Raw genomic sequence first — 19,511 nt, forward strand, 5'->3', positions numbered from 1 at the left:
ATTTTATTTAAAACATCCCACGTTTAATCTTTCATGCATTCTACTTTTTAATGTCTCAAAAAAATTTGAGTTAAATTTTAACCCTAACAACTGATAGAATGATGAATTGTTAAATGCGTTTGAAAATAAAAGGCTAAAATATCTCCCATCTGGCCTCAAAAGTTTTGTTCCCTTTTTGTTTTTTTTTTTTCTAACTTTAAAAATTAATCAAAAATATTATTAAGATCATTTTCATATTTATAGTTAATTTAACTCATCTGATATGATAATTATTTGTTAGAAAAAGTAACATTATATGCATTAAATTTATGATATAATAGTGGAATAATAAATTTTCATTTGGTAGAGTGTGAATGATGATAATAAACATTAAAACATAAGGTGGATTTTAATAAATTTTCTAAAAAGTAAGCATTAATATAAGGAATGGAGTACAGATTTTAATGTTACCTAACTGCACGTGTATCGCGCGTGCCAAATTCTACTATACTAGCAACTGCTCGCGTGGCGTTATCTAAAGGACGGAGGGAAGAGAACTCACCTGGAGCAGCTCCACCACCATGGCGTTGAGGTCGGCGACGACGGCTGCGCCGATCACCGCCGCACATCCACGTGGCAGACACGTCATTAGGGCGTCGAGAGAAATGGTTCCGCAGCCTGGGCCAATCACAGCCGGCAAGCCTCCCCGCCTCCCTCTACAACTCGGCGCCCCTCTCTTCTGGCCATGGGAAAAAGTTTCCACCTTTCCCCTCTTCTCTTTTCTCTTCTTTTAACTCGAATTTTATCCTTGCATAATGTGATGTTTGGATTTGTTTAATACTAGGTTAAAATTGGTCCCCTCTATGTTTCTCCCATGGGTTTTGGAACATGGGCTTGGGGAAACCAGCTGCTCTGGGGTTATCAAGAGGACATGGATGGTGGTCTCCAAGAGGTGTTCAATTTGGCTGTAAGAAATGGAATTAATCTTTTTGATACTGCTGATTCCTATGGGACTGGAAGATTTAATGGGCAGAGTGAAAGGCTTCTTGGAAAATTCATTCGTGAATTTAAAGGTCAGAAGAAATTATGACCACTTATGCTTTTGATTCTTAATAAGAGGTATTTGTACATAATTTTTTCTTCATCTTTATGAATTGGACATTGCACTAGATGTTCATCAGGTATTCCTATTTTTGTTACAGGACAGAATAAAATTCGAGATGATGTTGTCATTGCAACAAAGTTTGCTGCATATCCTTGGCGCCTGACTTCGGGACAGTTTGTCAGGGCCTGCAAGTATATTTTATCCATTTGCTGCTTGCTTAATGTATAGATCAATTTTCGCGCATATCCGCACATCTTAATTGCATATAAGCATGGGAAAATTTAGGCGTTTATAAGATAAGTTTTTTGAAATAATTACTAATGGTTCACTATAGCAAATTATAGCAGAGTTTGGCTCAAGAAAAAGCCAACATTTTTTCTCAAGCATAACTTGGTATCATCAACCATGAAATATCTACACTGAACACTAATGAAAATGTGAAATTCTGAATTCTACTTCTGAGATTTTTGCTTCAAAATAGTACAATATAAATTTGTCACCCAGGTAGAAAGATAGATGAGATTGAGTTTCGGTTGACTTTTAAAATTGTGGAGTGGCATGCTTATTAGACTTTTCGTTAAACTTTTTTTGTCAGATCTTCATTGGATCGAATGCAACTTGATCAAATTGGAATAGGGCAGCTGCATTGGTCGACTGCAAACTATGCTCCTCTACAAGAGCTGGCTCTGTGGGATGGCTTAGTTGCAATGTATGAAAAGGTCATTATATTTCAATAGTACACAGATTGAAGTTTCAGTTTTTACCACTGTAACATCATGCAACAGCTTTGTGTGGAAAATATTTTACATAAAGAGATTGTTATATAGTTATATTGACTTGGTGCTCCTTAAGCATTACCTGGAACATAATTGGAAAACGGACAACACTGTACCATTAGATTCTATATAATGAGAAGACCGTGGGACTTAAGTGTCAGTTGTGTTGTCATCCTTTTACCGCTTATGTTTCTTTTATGGTTAGTGTATCTCTATGCACTGTTTACAGAAATGAATGCAACGCTTAATGATACGATATATGTGCTGACACAATAGAGGTTATAGGGCCTTGTCCGAGCTGTTGGTGTTAGCAATTATGGGCCAAAGCAACTTATAAAGATTCACGATTACCTGAAGGCTCGAGGAGTTCCTCTGTGCTCAGTTCAGGTGCATTTCTAACTGGCTGGAACGGCCACTTGGTTCATGAGTTACATCATGAAATGGCATATTGTTTGCCTGTTAACGTCTAATTTAAATTGCGTAATTCATGCGGCAGGTGCAATTCTCCCTGTTGAGTATGGGTGCTGAGCAAATGGAACTCAAAGCAGTCTGTGATTCTTTGGGTATCCGTCTGATTGCATATAGCCCACTTGGATTAGGAATGCTCACCGGCAAATATACAACTTCTAAACTTCCAAGTGGACCACGGTATTTAGTGTAACTTTACTAAGAGAGTATTTAAATCATTGAAGCTATAAATAAGAAAATAAACTACTTGTCATTATGCAGAGGTCTCTTATTTCGTCAGATTCTTCCAGGATTGGATCCTTTACTCAGTTCACTGAACAAAATTGCAGAAAGAAGGAGAAAAACCATGTCACAAGTAAGTGCTTGTGTTTCTATAACATCTATAAATTCTGTACATACACTAGGTCCTTATTATGTGAATGAGAAAATAGCACGAATTTAGTGAAAGAACTGATGCATTATCTCATCGCGGTAACGGATGTTGCGGAAAATTAATTACTAGGTCCAGAGCCATCCAACCATATACCAAATGAAATGCGTCATTTCTCAATATCTGATAAGGTTTATTGTTTCATCTCTATGCAGGTCGCAATAAACTGGTGCATTTGCAAAGGAGCCATTCCCATACCTGGTGTAAAGACAGTCGAACAAGCTGAGGAAAACTTGGGTTCACTTGGCTGGCGACTGAGCTCAAATGAGATTCTTGAGTTGGATTCTGCAGCGAAGGCTTCTCCAACTAAAATGATACAGAATATCTTCCAGACCTCATGAATCTACTTTCTTACTTGACTTCACTCTTTTTTGGTTTTTTTCTTCTTGATTAATTTCCATGTATACCATACAGGCAGATCTGGCTTAATAGGAAATCGATTGATATTCATCTTACTGAAAACTGCAAGTTGAAATTGATGTTATTCTAGTTTAGTCTAATGAGACTGACGTTGAGTTATTCATAGAAACCAGGACATCTTGTATCAGAATAATCCCTCTATCCACCTACTCTGATAGGAAGAGACTTCGTCCAGCATTGGCAAAATTATTCGCAAAGACGGCATCACAGACTTCGTAAGGTAGAAGATTAGTAAAATTATGTTACAACTCTTCAAAGCACAAAGTGAAGCAGTATCTGGAAATAATCATCTCTGATTTAGCGATGAAGATTAACATAGCAAATCTGAACTATATCCTAGAACAAAACAGAAGATGCTACTAAACTCTGCCATCACTACGACTTCAAAAAGGTAAAGCTCGTATCAGCTTCTAGTCATTCACTTCTTAACCTCCTCGTATTCTGCCTCTGGAGCCTGATCACCACCACCACCACCCTGAGACCCACTAGAGCCACCACTCATGTGTTGTCCTATCTTTGAGACTGCCTTATTTGCTGCATCAATTTTTGCTTTTATTTTCTCAACATCATCTCCTGCCATCTCTTTGCGGAGATCAGCCACCGCAGACTCTATCTCCGAAGCAATCTCGACAGGAATCTTATCCCTGTACTCGCCCAAGCTCTTCTCTATACTGTAGGCCGTAGTGTCAGCATTATTTCTGATGTCAATAAGCGCCTTCTTCTCCTGATCTTTCTGTGCGTGCAGCTCGGCTTCCTTGACCATTTTCTGGATCTCATCCTCGGAGAGGCCTCCAGAGGACCGAATGGTAATCTGCTGCTCCTTTCCGGTTGCCTTGTCTTTAGCAGCGACAGTCACAATTCCATTGGCGTCAATATCAAATGTTACCTCAATCTGGGGCATGCCTCTAGGAGCAGGAGGAATGCCCACGAGGTCAAACTCTCCCAGAAGCTTGTTATCTGAAGCCATCTCACGCTCACCTTGCAGTACACGAATACCCACTTGGGTTTGGTTGTCAGCAGCAGTGGAGAACACCTGAAGGTAGACACCAACCAATACATTTTAAAAAAATTATGAGTAAAGTGAAAAACGAATGCTTTATAATTCAACACACAGGAAGAAGCAACTGGTTGATCATAATAAATTAATAATGGGTCATATGTTGTACACGATTTCTTTACTAAAGATGGCTGCAATCTACTGTGGAAACAATAATAACCTTTCCAACAGATCATTCTAAGAAATAGAGGTACGAATATTAAGGAGGTCATGCATAAACCAGCAAGTTTGGCTACAATTCATCCTCTAGGGAATCAAATTATGTTGATTGCAACTTGGCATACTAAAAACTACCCAGATGATTAAGACTAGAGATCAGCAATTTCAGAAAGCTTACAAGAATTTTTTTTGGCTCACCTGGCTTTTCTTAGTGGGAATAGTTGTATTCCTGTTAATCAGTCTAGTAAAGATACCACCAAGAGTCTCAATACCAAGTGAAAGAGGAGTAACATCCAAGAGGAGAAGCTCCTTTACATCTCCGCGGAGGATGCCACCCTGAATGGCAGCACCCATTGCAACAGCTTCATCTGGATTTACTCCCTTGCTCGGGCTCTTCCCAAAAATTTCAGAAACTACCTCTTGAACTTTCGGAACCCTTGTCATTCCACCAACAAGAAGAACTTCGTCCACCTCCTTTGTAGATATGCCAGCATCCTTCAGACAGTTCTTGCATGGTTGCCTAGTTCTTTCAATCAGGTGATTCACTAGAGTCTCAAACTTTGATCTTGTCAAAGTGATATTCATGTGCTTTGCTCCAGATGCATCAGCTGTTATGAATGGAAGATTAATCTCTGTCTGGGATGTCGAAGAGAGCTCAATTTTAGCCTTCTCAGCTGCTTCTCGAAGTCTTTGTAAGGCCAGCCTGTCCTTTGAAAGATCTATACCCTCAGTTCTTTTATATTCACTTACTAAAAACTCCAAAAGGGCATTATCAAAATCTTCTCCACCCAAGAAAGTATCACCATTTGTTGCTTTGACCTTGAAAGGGAAGACAATAAAGATTCAGTTAAATGTCAGGAATCACTAGGAATTCTCCTCTGAAACAAAGAATATTAACAACAATTATGGGAATAAAAACATCAACTCACCTCAAATACACCATTAGATATTTCTAAAATGGAGACATCAAAGGTTCCTCCTCCAAGATCAAAAACTGCTATTAGACCCTCCTTATTGTTCATTCCGTAAGACAGTGCCGCTGCAGTTGGTTCATTAATGATTCTCTGCACATCAAGTCCAGCAATTCGACCTGCATCTTTAGTAGCCTGTCTTTGTGCATCATTGAAGTATGCTGGAACAGTTATCACTGCCTTAGAAACAGATTTTCCAAGGTAAGATTCAGCTGTTTCTTTCATCTTGGTCAAAATAAATGCACCAATCTGGCTAGGAGAATACTGCTGTCCATTTGCTTCAACCCAGGCGTCTCCATTGGGAGCCTTCACAATCTTGAAAGGAACCATCTTCATCTCTTTCTGTGTTTGGGGATCATCAAAGCGGCGACCTATCAGTCGCTTTGTCCCAAATACAGTATTTGTTGGGTTGGTAACTGCTTGACGTTTGGCCGGAGTTCCTACAAGCAGTTCTCCCTTCTGATTAAAGGCAACAACAGATGGTGTAGTCCTGGACCCTTCCAAATTCTCTATTACTTTAGGATTCTGCATATATTAAAAGAATAAGTATACAGAACAAGGTATCTAAGGAATAAGGACATTTAAAAACTGATGAATCTACAACTGTGCTACTGAGATGAAGCCCAACCTTTCCTTCCATCACAGCAACACATGAATTTGTAGTTCCCAAGTCAATCCCAATAACATCATTTCCCATAGGTTTCGCACTGCATCAAAATTCGGAAAAACAGAAAGGTGAAAAACAAATTATAACATCTATGATGACCAATCTGCACTGATACGAATCTGCTGGTACTACCTAAATGGCCTCGCCAAACTTGCCCATTTACAGCCCAAATAAGAAGCACTCCATGTTGATTTTATGTTGCCAGGCAACTGCAAAACATTACCGAGTAATATAGATGAGAATATATCATTCATCGCCTGAAATCACTTAAAGCAACTCCTTTGACAACATAGCGAATCATACAAATAAAGCTAGTTAAAAGGATCACTTGATCATTCCAAACCAATTTTTGGACAGCAAGATTTGCAATGCTTGCAAAGCAATAACAAACATCACAATTCTTTTGCTAAGCATGCCCAATCCACTATAATAACACTGATATCTCCCTTACTATTTGCGACCAATTAGGAAATTCCTGAGAACGTACATGCTTACTAACCTTGATAACCTATCTTGAATTTGTTTTCTCAGTTAAATGGTACACGAACAACAGTAAGAGCCACAGACTCGTTATGCCCTTCTTAAAATATGACCAGGGAGACAAGCACTTCAAACTGAACACTATGTTATCGATTCTCGAAATCAAATACATTTTTTTTAACCAGAAGAAAAAAAAAGTAATATTAAGTGATGATGTTGATCAATAAATATTGGCACCGAAAATTCCAATACCAACACTAAAAGGCATCCTAAAACTACGATAAACATAAAATCTAGATATACATCATATGAAAAGGAGAACTTTGCAAAAATAAGAGCTCGATACTACATGAAAATGATCCTATACTAGCAGTATAAGATCTTAATCAAAATGTTCAAATCCGAAAGGGTAGGAAACGAATCATACGGATCCGAGCGGAGAGTACAGTTCCCTCCGCCTCATCGCTCGGAGAACCACCGATGTAGCCATGGCTATCCTTCTCGTCAAGGAGGATTCGATTAGAAGAAGAAAAATAGGGTTTAACTTCTGATTTCGAAGATTTTTTGAGCTCCTTCGATCCTTCCCTTTTAAATTTTCAGTTATTAGTGTAAGCCAAGACGAAGCTTGGTATGAAGAAAGAGCGGTTCTCGAGGCCCTGGAAGAGTGTGGAATGCTCCAGAGAAGAAGCGGAAACGGGTCGGAAAATACTCTTCCGTCTAAATTCGTATTCGAGTTTGAATGGATATGCATTTATCTTGAACCCGGATCCGTTATTTTATTATTCGGTTCATAATAGTTACTGGACTTTTTTGCAAATAAAATATTTCTCTTTTTTTCCCTTAAAAAAAGAACCAATTTATAAAAACTACATAAGATGAACCAATTTATTTTATAACTCAAATTTGGAAATACACTACTGAAATGCACGAATACACCCTTCACATAAACACAATCTCCATAGTTAGAACCAGCTTGCCTTAAAACAACAAAGTATAACTAATCTTGAAGCTGCCATTCTCATGCCTCTATTTTCTCCTCTGCTTTCTTCTCCACTGCCTTCTCCTCCTCGGCGAAGGCCGACGCCGGGAACGACCTCCCGATCCCGACCGCCGACTTGAAGTATATCTTCTCGGTTCCATCCATGCTCATCTCAACGATAGGCACCCACAGCAGCATCTGCTTCGACCTCACCCCTGTCATCTTCTTCATCCTCTTGTCCTCAATGTACGCGGTCACTTCCGTGTCGTACTTGACTCTAGTGTTAGTCCCTTTGAAGAAATGCTCGTACGGGACCTTCTGCTTCATCCAGACAAAGCCCGTCTCGCGAACGAGGCCACATTCGTCGAGGTTTTTTAAGGGGAGGACGCCTTCCGGGAAGCCGAGAGCTTTGAGGAGCTCCAAGGAGTGGTTGTAGCACTCGTCGGCGCCGTAGATGATCTCCGCACCTTCCCTCTGTTTGTCGGCCACGGTGAGGGAGCCCATTGCAGGATTCTGGTGATGATTGGGGGTGTATTGGGGTTGAGTTGATGTTGTGGGAGATTTGGAGGTTATTTGGTGGGGTTTTATAGAACAAAGGATTGGAAGAGAGGGAGGGTGGGTTGGTGGCGGGAAGTTGAACTAACTAGAGTAGAAGTTAGTTCACCAAAATGGGATGTATATTTAAACAGGGGAAGGGACTCAAGGAGGTGAAGTTGGTGATAAGATCACCTAATAATACGTGCTACTAGTTATTTTGGATTTGAACTGCACTAGCTGTTTTAAAACATCTGGTCTTTTGCATATATATACCCTTTAAAAATCTCTTACATATATACTGTTTTGATGCTGATATTTACATATATAATTTTTACATGCATATACTTTAAAACTCTTTATTTTATATAAACCATCCTTTAAATTTAAGGAACCATTAAAATTTGAATAGTTTGAAGATAAAAGATAAATATATCCTTATTCTTGTGTTTTTATATATTTCTCTTAGTTAAAGGTATTTTTTATTTTTTATATTAAATTATTGAGGCCTAACCTTATCAGAGGATATCTGTTTAGAAAAAAATATATGTTTGAATGGCATATACAAATATCAACTTTAGAAATGTACACGCCATAAGAGATTTTGTAAGAGTATAACATAACCAAGTTAGCCCTTTTTTCAGTTATTATATATTTAAAAAACTTATACTTCATTAGTTATATTAAATATTAAAGTAACACTCTGATATCTATATTTAATGAAGTTATATTTAATGAAATTAAAGGTATAATATGGTCAGTCAAACATGTACTAAGTTATATTTAATGAAGCAAGTATTTAGATAATAGATTTCTTCATGTAAAATCTCTATGTATTAATCTGAACTGATGTGTTGCATTTTGACATCCATTTAGAGAATGTTTGGTGTGTTGTTTTCTACTTCAACAATATTTAATTATAATATTTTAATAATAAATTATCTTACGTAGATTCTCTATATACTAATCTATGCTAATATATTGTATTGTGACATTCATGCAGTTAGAATGGATGTCAAAATTTAAAAAAAAAAACACAATTTCTCTACCGCCAATGAGAAAGAAGGGGACCTCTGAGCTCTACGTCATTGGAAGGGAGTTATACCACTTTTGGTTTTACTAATTTGATGACAAATTTAATAGCTATTTACTAATATATTTATTAAAATTGTAAGTATTTTTAGATATAACATTATTTATAAATTCATCCTCGAGTGCGATGACCAACTCTAATAGAGTTGATAAGTATCTTCTCCATAACCAAGGAGGTTATAGTTCGATTATAACCCGAAATAATATTATGGAGAAATTATTTGATAGTTTATTAGTTTAACTTGATTGAATTAATAGCTTGACGGTACGATTAGCTTGGAGGAGCAGTTCTATAGGACAATAGCTTGAAGTAGATTTCGGCTTAGTTTAATTCTGAGCAATTATTCGGTGAGTCATTTAGCTTAAAGCCTAAAATAGATAGCTAAAAGTTTGGTGGATATAAGTGACTTTATATCTAAAAAGAATTAGACTTTTATTTAGCCCATATCTAGTCTAGGGTTACTCACTGATACAAAAAAAAAAAAACCTACCAAGTGCGGCGAACGCATGGTTGGAATAGTCCCATGTCAACAAATATGCTAATTTCTGCCACGATCTCATACGTTTGCCTTTACTTACCTATGGAATAGAAGAAAAAGTTAAAAGGAAAAAGAAGAAGGAAAAATGGGGAGGCTTCTCCCTTTCGTAGACCTCCATCGCACCCTTCCCCAAAGATTCCAAAACTTCTCTCTAGATTTTAATGTCAGCTCGACGCTCTCCAAATTGACATCGAGTCGTCGGTGGACTTCACAAGCCTAAACATCTAGAGAGCGAGTGAGAGAGAGAAGGAGAAGAGGCGAATCTGAGACTGGTCGGTAGGGTTCGTAAAGAACTCGCGGGTGTAGTCGTCGGCTCTTGAATGGTCTAATCGAGATCGGTTTTGGATCGAAATCGATGTGGTTTCGTGGCTGCGTCGAGCGCAGGGTCACCGCCTTCTTTGCCACGGTCGCCGCCCGCGGCGGCGGATGGATCTGGGGCCCCACCGACGGTCGGTGGCACGCAGGCGTCGCCATCGGTGTTACAGCCGTTGCCGGACTCGCCCTCGCCGCCACCCTCGTGATCACCTCCCAGAGGTAAAACCAAGACCCACGTTTCCACTAAAAACTGAGAAGAAAGAAAAAAGAAAGAAAGGGAATTTGATCTGCTTCTTGAATTTATATTGGCAGAGGTAGTCTTAAATCTCCTTGGTCTCGGAGGAGAAGAAAACATGCGCTCACTAGGCAGCAGTGGAAGGGTTTATTCGCGCCAAATGGGACACTCCGTGATGGAGGTGTCAAGTTTCTCAAGAAAGTTCGAAGTGGAGTAAGAATTCTTATAGCATTTGATTTCTCCTGATTTTCTCTGCATTAATTCTTTCTTCCCTTACTGGTTGCCATTATCTTATAAGGGAATCGATCCAAGCATCAGGGCAGAAGTTTGGCCGTTCCTTCTTGGAATGTAAGTTCTCTCTTACTGACATCCCAAATTTAATACATTTCAGTAATGGATTTTAAGTAGCGTTTTGTTATGGTTGTTTGGTTCATGCTTTATTAGAATCTTTGGTTCATATGTGCCTTGGGGTTGCATGAAGCTCATCTTATTAGAAGATTTTATCTTATGCAAGATTTCTCTTAGATAGGTACAATGATATTGAATGTCCTCTTTTTAATTAAGTGTTGAAATTGTTCATCATGAAATCAGGATTTTATCTTAACTTGTATGCGTGGATATCTCTTTTCATTATTTATCCATTTGAAGAGGATATCTGTACGTCTACTTTATATTTTAACTTCCATTGCAGGTACAACCTAGACAGTTCAGAGGCTGAGAGAAATAATATTAGAGCAACGAAAAGGTATGTGGACCTAACTGTAGATTCATTTCCATAATTTTCTTATTAATCTATGTCTAGTCAGATGGATCTTAAGTGCTCATATAATGAGTCATTAGTAAGAGCTAAGTGGTATTCGAGACGAAAATGTCCTCTTGTTCTCATAAATGTTGCAGGAGAAAATGCAAAAGAGGAGTTTGATGTTCCATTGGTAGTGATTCATTCACCTAGAAGTCTACTTTTATATCTGAATTCTGAAATCTACTACTCCATATGCAATGAGTATCCAAGAAAATATAGTGTGATAATAGCGTGCTCTTTCGCGTCATTATGAAACTTAGTTTATATTTTATACACTTATGCTGTGAGTACTGGACAAACTGATACAGGAAAGAATATATGAAACTGAGGAAACATTCCCGACGGATTTCCACGATGAATAATAATGGGGGCCAGGATTTAAAGGGAACCGCTAAAAACAACTGCATGGAGCGCCCTAATTTTGATGAGAACCATGGATCCTTTGGTTCTGAAGAGAACTCTGGTGATGGCAATACAGCACTACAAATGCATGATGAAGGCTCTAGCAGTAATGCAGGGCTGCCAATTTCTGATAAAACTTCTCCCTTGAACTTAAGTAACATGGAGGAGGAAGACAAGAGTTCTATAACTCATGTAGATGAAATATCGGGGGAGAGTGAATGCTCTGATTCCGGATCATCCACTCATGAAGAGCCAGAAAGCTTGCCTACTTTCTCAGCCTTGGGTGAGAGTATGGAAAATGATGCCAACGTAAATAAGGTTGCTTCTGCCAAAGAAGATGTTACTCAGTCTCGTCGAGCATCGGAGGATTTTGCCACATGGCAGCGTATCATTCGTCTAGATGCTGTTCGAGCAAATGCAGAATGGGTAGTTTACTCTCCATCCCAAGCAGCAGTATCTGAGGACAATGCAATTAAGTCTGCGGTAGCCGTTGGTTTAAAAGACTATGACCATTTGGAGCCTTGCAGGATCTATCACGCGGCGCGCCTGGTTGCCATACTCGAGGCATATGCACTTTATGATCCAGAAATTGGCTATTGCCAAGGAATGAGTGATCTCCTTTCACCAATACTTGCCGTAATGGAGGAGGATTATGAGGCCTTCTGGTGCTTCGTGGGTTTTATGAGGAAAGCCCGTCACAATTTTAGGCTCGATGAAGTGGGCATAAGGAGACAGCTTAATATTGTATCGAAGATAATTAAACACAAGGACTCACACCTGTACAGACATTTGGAGAAGCTTCAGGCTGAGGACTGCTTCTTTGTATACAGAATGGTTGTCATTATGTTTCGGAGGGAGCTAAATTTTGAGCAGACTCTTTGTTTGTGGGAGGTGATGTGGGCAGATCAGGCAGCAAATCGGGCAGGTATTGGAAAGTCTGCATGGATACGGCTGCGAGCTCCACCAACAGATGACTTGCTGCTGTATGCAATTGCAGCATCTGTCTTGCAAAAGAGGAAACTAATAATAGAGAGGTATAGCAGCATGGATGAGATCATACGAGAGTGCAACAGCATGGCGGGGCATTTGGATATCTGGAAGCTTTTAGATGATGCACATGATCTTGTGGTAACCCTTCACGACAAGATTGAGTAAAAAGACTTGCTGGGGCCTCTCCTGATCTACTTTGATACATCTTCCATCTGTTGATTCTTTTATTTACCTTTTATCAGGTTATATACCTGCTGTGTGAAGCAGAACATAATGCGCTATAAATTCAAAGGTTTGGAAGACCCAGATTGAAGCCACTTTTGCAAAACAAGATTTTGTCTTGAAGTACTAGATTGTATACAACAACAATAAAAGTCATCAGAGTATCAATATCTTGCATCTGTTGGTTCATCTTTCTTTAGGGTGTTCCTCTGCCTATCTTGCACGTAACCCGAGTTGTTTTCACCAAAAGAAGTTTGTATTTTACTCTAGATTTTGTTTATCTTTCTTCATTTCTATGATAATTTTGCCCAAATATAATTGAAAGTATGTCTTTGTGATTGTTGTCTCTATTTCTTGTTTACTTTCATGAGAGAAATTTCATGGAATACAGTGTCTTGAGAAATACTATTCATTCCGTTTTTCTCTTACTAATCTATTGATAGTTGAATGAGAAATTAATCACTTCCTATAGTAGATTCTCAAAATATTGGAGGCAAAACAAAAAAAAGTAAGTGTTAGTAAGTCATTTGAGAGCTTAATTGTTGCAATAAGCTAGCACAAGAACTTGAAAGCAAAGAATTTGGAGAAACACGAGATACAATATTAGACTACTCTGCCTTAGCTAAATAACGAATAGCATATGCTAAGCCCATGATAAAAAGGGGAACAATCAACTGTAATATTTTGAGAGTGTAATGTGAGCTTTTCTCCGCATTTTCTGATACTTTCTGAGGCCCTACATTGCCACTATTTGCTGGAATAGTTGCATAATCTATCTCCCCTATGCAGTACTTTTCCATCATCTCCTTGGCAGAATTGCTATGACCAATATCTTCGAAATCAATGGTTGCATCTTTGCCTGCAAAAAATTAGTATTTTGTCAGAGAGAGGAAGTTCACATACATTTTGGGCTATCAGAGGAGTCTTTTGGAACAACCACTGTGAAGCAAAAGGAGAATTATTTATTAGGTATTGAAGATTGAGAGACCAAGGTGAATTCTTACCAGTTGAATTTAGTAAGACATCATCGCCTCCGGGATGATCGTCCATGAATAGCGATAAATCATACACCTGAAGCATGAGTTTGTGTTTATATAAGTAGTGAGAAGTTCAAAATTATTGATTCATTACTTAACAATTTAAGTTTTTGAATCAATTGATTATCTCATCAAAATTAGAACATTAGAGATACATTGGAGAAGTACGAGGGCCAACAAAAATAAATTTATGCTGAAGTAAACTAGCATAAGGTAGAAATCATATGATTCAAAATTGTTGATTCTTATAGTGATCTCAACTTAGTATTTACCTATATTTTTCCTTTCAAGATCTGTGGTATTATCTTTCTCATGATACAAATGAAAAGTTAACAAATGATCATGAGAAAATCAAAAGCTTCAAGACACCTCCTTATGAACGAGGGCTTAAAAATACCTACCATTAGCAGCAATATCATACACCAGTCTCAAACAACCGGGGCAAAAAACCTTATCGAAATCTAAATCTTTCAACTAAAATAAACAAATCCAAGAAGAGATTAGACCTTTCCGGAGATGATGAGCCAGCAATCCTTAGCGACGTTGTGCTTCGTGACCTCTCCGAAGCCATACACTTCGCGATTCCCCGCCATCGCCTGCGCAAAAATAAACATAAAAATAAAATCCAACATTTTAGATCAAAGAAAGAAAGATAGAGGGAAAAGAAAAAAAGAATTATGTACTCTTTCTGTTTATTTTTCTTGCTCTGTTTCCCGAGTTCTTGGCATCTGGATTGCTTGTTATAGAGAGAGAGAGAGAGAGACGAGATTATGGCATTATGTGTGACAGTAGGGATTTACGAGAATGCCCATCGTTTTAAATTGATGTGAGAGACAACTAATTTTAGTTGTGGGTCGGCAATGGCAACTATTTAGCCACTACCTCATTATTATTAATTATTGTGTACTATTTACACGTCTTTTGGGATTAGATGTGAGAAGGTTGGGCCACTTGGATTGAAGGTTTTTGGAGTGACCAGGCGAATAATTCTAACAAATCAACAATCAGGAGTCGCTATTGTCCTCTCTTTCAAAAAGAAAAAAAAGGGGGGGGGGCATAAATGATGTCCTTCCTCCCCTCTACTGCTCTACAACTACAACAACATCGTATTCATCTTGATCCAATTTCTCGTGATTATAATAATTTTTTTCGAAAATAAAATGCATATAACTTATCGAGATTAACACGTCTAAAATTATGATCGCTGGATATGCACAATCAAATTGTTAGCTCGTATTAGACGAGTGTTTGAATGGATCTCAATAGGATACAATTGGACTGATAGAGCCAAAAGTAGTTTTAATTGGCTAGAGGCAACCTTTTATTGATCCAGGCATGCATAGCTTTGCATTCACTAACCTGCAAAAGAAAATTAATGGCAGATTCAACAACGCGCATAGAACAATGTTAAGAAAAATAAAACAAGATAAGTTTCGACTGTTGAAGAGCAATGGGAGAGAGAAAGGTAAAGTTACAAACCACCAACGAAAGGAATAAGGGATGAATCATTACAAATAAGAAAAAAGAATTGACATATCAATCTTATCCTATACCTCTCTCTCACCTCCCTCCTGGGAGAAGAAGGCCGCCCTGTGGAAGCAAAGCTCCTCCCCTTAACTTAGGGTTGCCAAAATAATCCAATCAAACTTGACTATGAAATGGCTCAATACTACTAAAAAGTGGTAATATAATATTTAACACTATATAATATATAATATACATAACTAATATAAATGTTTAGATCAAAATCTAGAGGCTCATAATATTACTTTATAAGTATTCACACAGTTACTATTGAATTAAGTTTTATTTCAAATGTTGACTCTAGCTTGATTAGACTCAATCCTAGCTTGAATTAGTTTAGATTTGAATTGCTTATTGATCAACTAGTTTAGACTGAAGCTTAAAATTAACTCAAATTAAAATTATTTTAATTTCAGTTTTATTCTATAATTAGGCTTAAGAATAAATTCAATTCAAACTTAACCCGAGCTTTGCTTGATTATACCCCTACCTCTCGATCGGCCAAGGGAGGAGAAAGACGAGATGATGGCGATGCTCTTTAGAAAAAAAAAAATACTCTTATAAAAAACAGGAACAAAAAAAAAAAAAAAAAAAAAAACAAAGCAGTCAAGTCGATGCAACTATTTACTTACAAATAAAAATCACAAACTTAATAAAATGAATTCCTGGGACATTATAAGGTGTGACGACGAATTGATGATTACGTAGGTTCTGATGTTTAACATGATATTAACTAAAGAAGTACCTACCTACTAATTGTAACGTAGAAAATCTTTCGTCCTGTGATCCCATTCACATAAAGAAGCAACCCAAGCAACCCTGTCTGAAATCACTAGTCTCAATGGAAGATAACCCTAATGATTGGTCACTGCTGAGCCTTTCAAATTATTATATCTATATGTATAATGTATTACACGGTCGATTTCTGACATTAAATTTTAAAAACAAGCCTTCAAAAAAGAAAGACTCCCTGACTAGCTGATGACTGGGTGTGATTTGATATAATTTATCAAAAAATATATAAATTTTTTTTTTTATTTTTTATTGTTACTCAAAACTGACAGAACTAACTAAGAAGACTTGACACAGAGGTCAACCGTCCTTATGGCTAAACAATTAGCTTATTAATTGAAAAGAAAATAAACCATCAGGTTCATTATCTCCATTTGATACACGAAACTACTCATAGGATTCAAACAATGAGAAGTAATAACATCAACGGGCTCCCTAAGATGCCTATGTTCTTGTTGCTAGTCTCAACTTGTCCACTGTATTTCCATCACAAGAAAGCTATGTAGAGAATAATATATATTTTTTAGAAAATTTATCAAAACATATTTACTTTTTTTTTTTTGGCTTGTGTTATCGTTTACATTCCATAGTAAAATCTAAATAGGGAGTAAAATCTAATTAAACCTCTCCTATGACCATTTCCAGTGACATCAAATGCACGTGGGAAAAATAATACAGAGATATCTATCAAGAGATGTCGCTGAAAAGGAAAGGTGGTTACCAAATCGAAACGACCGAGTTGCAAAGCGGCAGCTCACGATCCCATGGAATGCATTGCTTGGCGTTTTCTTTCATTATAATTGATCACGTTTCACACTATTTGCTTGGAGACGTGGTTGAGTGAGACTCTGCATTACTGACAGACAGATGATCAGACTAATGGAGTGTAGTCGGACTGCAAATCACTAAATGCTATGCTAGTGATTTTTGAAAATTCTTCTTTTTTCACGTGGTAGTGTTCAGTGTTATGAGCTAACCATTCATTTTTAAGAAGTTTTCAAAAACATATGTATTATAAATTTTTTTATCAAATAGAAATAATTTATTTCTTTAAGAACACCTTGGCCCCCCCTTGTGAATGCATCTGACTAGGATCCGATAAATTTGATATATCGTTTATATATATATGTATATAAAAGAGAGAAAGAAAACAGGGGCAGAGAAGAAGCAAACCAATGAGCGGGAAAGCCGCCAAGGCGGTGGCGACACCGCGGTCCTCCTCGTATGCCCTCCGATACCTCGGCACCTTGAAGCAGCCGGACGCCGCCTCCGATCTCGAGCTCGACGAGAGCGACGTCGTCTGGTCATCCTCCTGGTCCTCCTCCTCCGCCGGCGAAGAACCAGACTCCCCCGCTTACGGTGGAGGAGGTGGGTCTCCCTCGGCCCCGATCTGCTTCCGCGGCCGCAGCGCCTTCACGACCCCGAGGTACGGCCTATCTATCCTCCTCGGAGACGACGAATCGCCGGGTGCGGCGGCGTCGGCGGGGCTGGTGGTGAGGCAAGGGATTGTTAGGTCTGCGCCGATGAAGGTGCCAGCGTGGCCAGAGAGGGAGGAGAGGAGGAGGGCGGTGGAGGAAGAAGAGGGGGAGGGGATGGTGCCTCCTCACGTGATAGTGGCGAGGTTGCATGTGACGAGGTCGTCGGTGTTCGAGGGGGCTGGGAGGACCCTTAAAGGTTGGGATCTCTTCCGTGTGCGCACCACCTCTTTGCTCATGACTGGATACATCCAGAAGGTTAATGATTTATTATGGTTTTATAGAAGAGTTTAATGCAGTCTATGCTTCTCTCTTCTCTTCTCTCTCTCTCTCTCTCTCTCTCTCTCTCTCTCTCTCTCTCTCTCTCTCTCGGACACATACGTACGAAGCCGTCTGCTGATCGATGGAACTCTGCTTTAGTGTGTAAATTTTGTTCTGAAACTATTAATACCGATTGTAAGGTTGCGAAGTTGAAAGTTTCTACCCGCTTAGATAGTAGTTGCTATATCAATTCTTTCGCATCCCCTCTCTATAATTCTCCTATTCAGATTAATTCTTTTCTCGTCCATTGTTCAAATTTCTCTCTGCTAATCTGGAGTATCTAACGCACCTTGAGGAAGACCAATTCGATCACTCTATGAGAAAGGGGAGACTGGAAGATACAATCAAAACTTCGTTTTTAATTTTGCTTTCACTGGGACCCTCTTACTGTGAGATATTGGTCTAGCGGACTAGATAATTACCAAGTCCGTCTTATTTTAACTTTGGCCCTAGTCAAATATATAGAACGGGATACTTTCAAAATTTTAAGTGACTTTCATATAATTGCCATTGAGTTTGTCACTAAAATTATTAAATTCTTTCAAAAATGTCATTGTCAGTTAAACTAATCGCAGTTAAAATAAACTTAGATTTGAAGAAACTATTTTGCCCTTGCACAAATTATTTAGAACAGTTTATTGTTACTCTATATTAATACGAGACAAAAGTTTTTTTTACGAGAAAAGAATATGATAAATGTTCTACAATCTAAACTTAAAGAAAAAAAAAACAAAGGAATTTAGCAATTGTAATATTTAAAAGAATGGCAACTATGATGTTTAAAAAAAATCAGTGGCAATTATGTAACTAAACCCAAAATTAATGTTACCCTAAATAAATATTAAATATACTTTTTCTTTTGCTTCTTTCTCATTGGTCTGCTAAGTTGGGAACTTAATCTGATGGTTCCAAGTAGGGCTGTCAAAATAATCGAGTCGGCTCGATAATGCTCGATCAAGCTCGACTCAAAAATAGGCTGAGCCGAGCTTGATCATTAAAGCTAGGCTCGAAATTAATTTCGTGCCAAGCTTGATTCCGAGCTGGCTCGATCAAGTCGGCTCGATATATATATATATATATATATATATATATATATATGAGTAATATCAAACTAATATGAACCATCAGATCAAAACTCTTTCACCCATTCAAAATTTTAGCTATTATTTTCTTTGTTACTTGTAATTTATATTTTAGTTGTTTGTAGTTTTCTAACCCATTTATCTTTATTATTTGTAATTTATATTTTAGTAATATTTATATCTTTATAGTTGAATTAAATTTTATTTCAAGCTTGATTCAAGCCTAAATTAATTCAAACTTGTTAAGGCTAAAATGGTTTGAAATTGATAAGGCTTGAAATTACTAACTGAGTAGCTCGTTTAAGCTCGTTTAAGCTCAAAATTGGCTCAAATTAAAATTATTTTAATTCAAGCTTGATCACAAAGACAGACTCGAAATTAATTTCAATCCAAACTTGATTAGAGCCGGGCTCAATCAAGCTCGGCTCGTTTACACCCCTAGTTCTGAGCACTCTTTTGGTCGGGCTGTTGCCAACCTTGACAATTACTTAATAAAAGTTTAGCGAATTAATAATAATAATAGATTATGTAGAAAACTAAATAAAAATAATTAATTTTTAATAGATCATAAACTGGACCATAACTTACCCGACCTATAGAGCACGGATGGAATCTCAACTTCAAACTACTTCGTTAATCGTGCTATCCATAACCGACC

At 37.9% G+C, this 19,511-nt stretch overlaps 6 protein-coding genes and 1 long non-coding RNA gene across 7 annotated transcripts; 3 read left to right on the forward strand and 4 right to left on the reverse strand.

Moving 5' to 3' along the window:
• The first annotated feature begins 510 nt into the window (after positions 1-510).
• Positions 511-3,220, forward strand: LOC140793532 (pyridoxal reductase, chloroplastic). Its single transcript, XM_073145052.1, has 8 exons — positions 511-734; positions 824-1,052; positions 1,182-1,275; positions 1,680-1,803; positions 2,146-2,247; positions 2,357-2,508; positions 2,590-2,683; positions 2,914-3,220. Exons 1-8 carry the CDS (start codon positions 561-563, stop codon positions 3,097-3,099), a joined length of 1,155 nt encoding a protein of 384 aa, XP_073001153.1. The 5' UTR covers positions 511-560; the 3' UTR covers positions 3,100-3,220.
• Positions 3,221-3,387: 167 nt separating this feature from the next.
• Positions 3,388-7,198, reverse strand: LOC140793531 (heat shock 70 kDa protein, mitochondrial). The gene is made up of 6 exons (XM_073145051.1): positions 6,940-7,198; positions 6,165-6,241; positions 5,994-6,072; positions 5,324-5,890; positions 4,593-5,213; positions 3,388-4,211 (listed from the first exon to the last, which is right to left on the reverse strand). The coding sequence occupies exons 1-6, from the start codon at positions 7,000-7,002 to the stop codon at positions 3,597-3,599; spliced, it is 2,022 nt and encodes a 673-aa protein (XP_073001152.1). The 5' UTR covers positions 7,003-7,198; the 3' UTR covers positions 3,388-3,596.
• A 170-nt stretch (positions 7,199-7,368) lies between these two features.
• Positions 7,369-8,043, reverse strand: LOC140793533 (uncharacterized). The gene has a single exon (XM_073145053.1). The coding sequence runs from the start codon at positions 7,993-7,995 to the stop codon at positions 7,531-7,533; it is 465 nt and encodes a 154-aa protein (XP_073001154.1). The 5' UTR covers positions 7,996-8,043; the 3' UTR covers positions 7,369-7,530.
• Positions 8,044-9,690: 1,647 nt separating this feature from the next.
• LOC140793814 (rab GTPase-activating protein 22-like) lies at positions 9,691-12,972 on the forward strand. The gene is made up of 5 exons (XM_073145527.1): positions 9,691-10,190; positions 10,284-10,419; positions 10,505-10,554; positions 10,898-10,951; positions 11,317-12,972. Exons 1-5 carry the CDS (start codon positions 10,012-10,014, stop codon positions 12,563-12,565), a joined length of 1,668 nt encoding a protein of 555 aa, XP_073001628.1. The 5' UTR covers positions 9,691-10,011; the 3' UTR covers positions 12,566-12,972.
• A 159-nt stretch (positions 12,973-13,131) lies between these two features.
• Positions 13,132-14,482, reverse strand: LOC140793815 (cytochrome b5-like). The gene is made up of 4 exons (XM_073145528.1): positions 14,343-14,482; positions 14,166-14,255; positions 13,627-13,693; positions 13,132-13,481 (listed from the first exon to the last, which is right to left on the reverse strand). The coding sequence occupies exons 2-4, from the start codon at positions 14,250-14,252 to the stop codon at positions 13,231-13,233; spliced, it is 405 nt and encodes a 134-aa protein (XP_073001629.1). The 5' UTR covers positions 14,253-14,255; positions 14,343-14,482; the 3' UTR covers positions 13,132-13,230.
• Positions 14,483-14,870: 388 nt separating this feature from the next.
• On the reverse strand, positions 14,871-15,316 carry LOC140793817 (uncharacterized). Its single transcript, XR_012110017.1, has 2 exons — positions 15,213-15,316; positions 14,871-15,018 (listed from the first exon to the last, which is right to left on the reverse strand). It is a non-coding gene; the product is annotated as an uncharacterized lncRNA (long non-coding RNA).
• Positions 15,317-17,086: 1,770 nt separating this feature from the next.
• On the forward strand, positions 17,087-17,828 carry LOC140793816 (protein S40-4-like). The gene has a single exon (XM_073145529.1). The coding sequence runs from the start codon at positions 17,151-17,153 to the stop codon at positions 17,742-17,744; it is 594 nt and encodes a 197-aa protein (XP_073001630.1). The 5' UTR covers positions 17,087-17,150; the 3' UTR covers positions 17,745-17,828.
• The last annotated feature ends 1,683 nt before the right edge of the window (positions 17,829-19,511 follow it).

This window comes from Typha latifolia, chromosome 8 (assembly GCF_019914945.1).
Source record: "Typha latifolia isolate L0001 chromosome 8, TyphaL0001v2, whole genome shotgun sequence".
Lineage (NCBI taxonomy): Eukaryota > Viridiplantae > Streptophyta > Magnoliopsida > Poales > Typhaceae > Typha > Typha latifolia.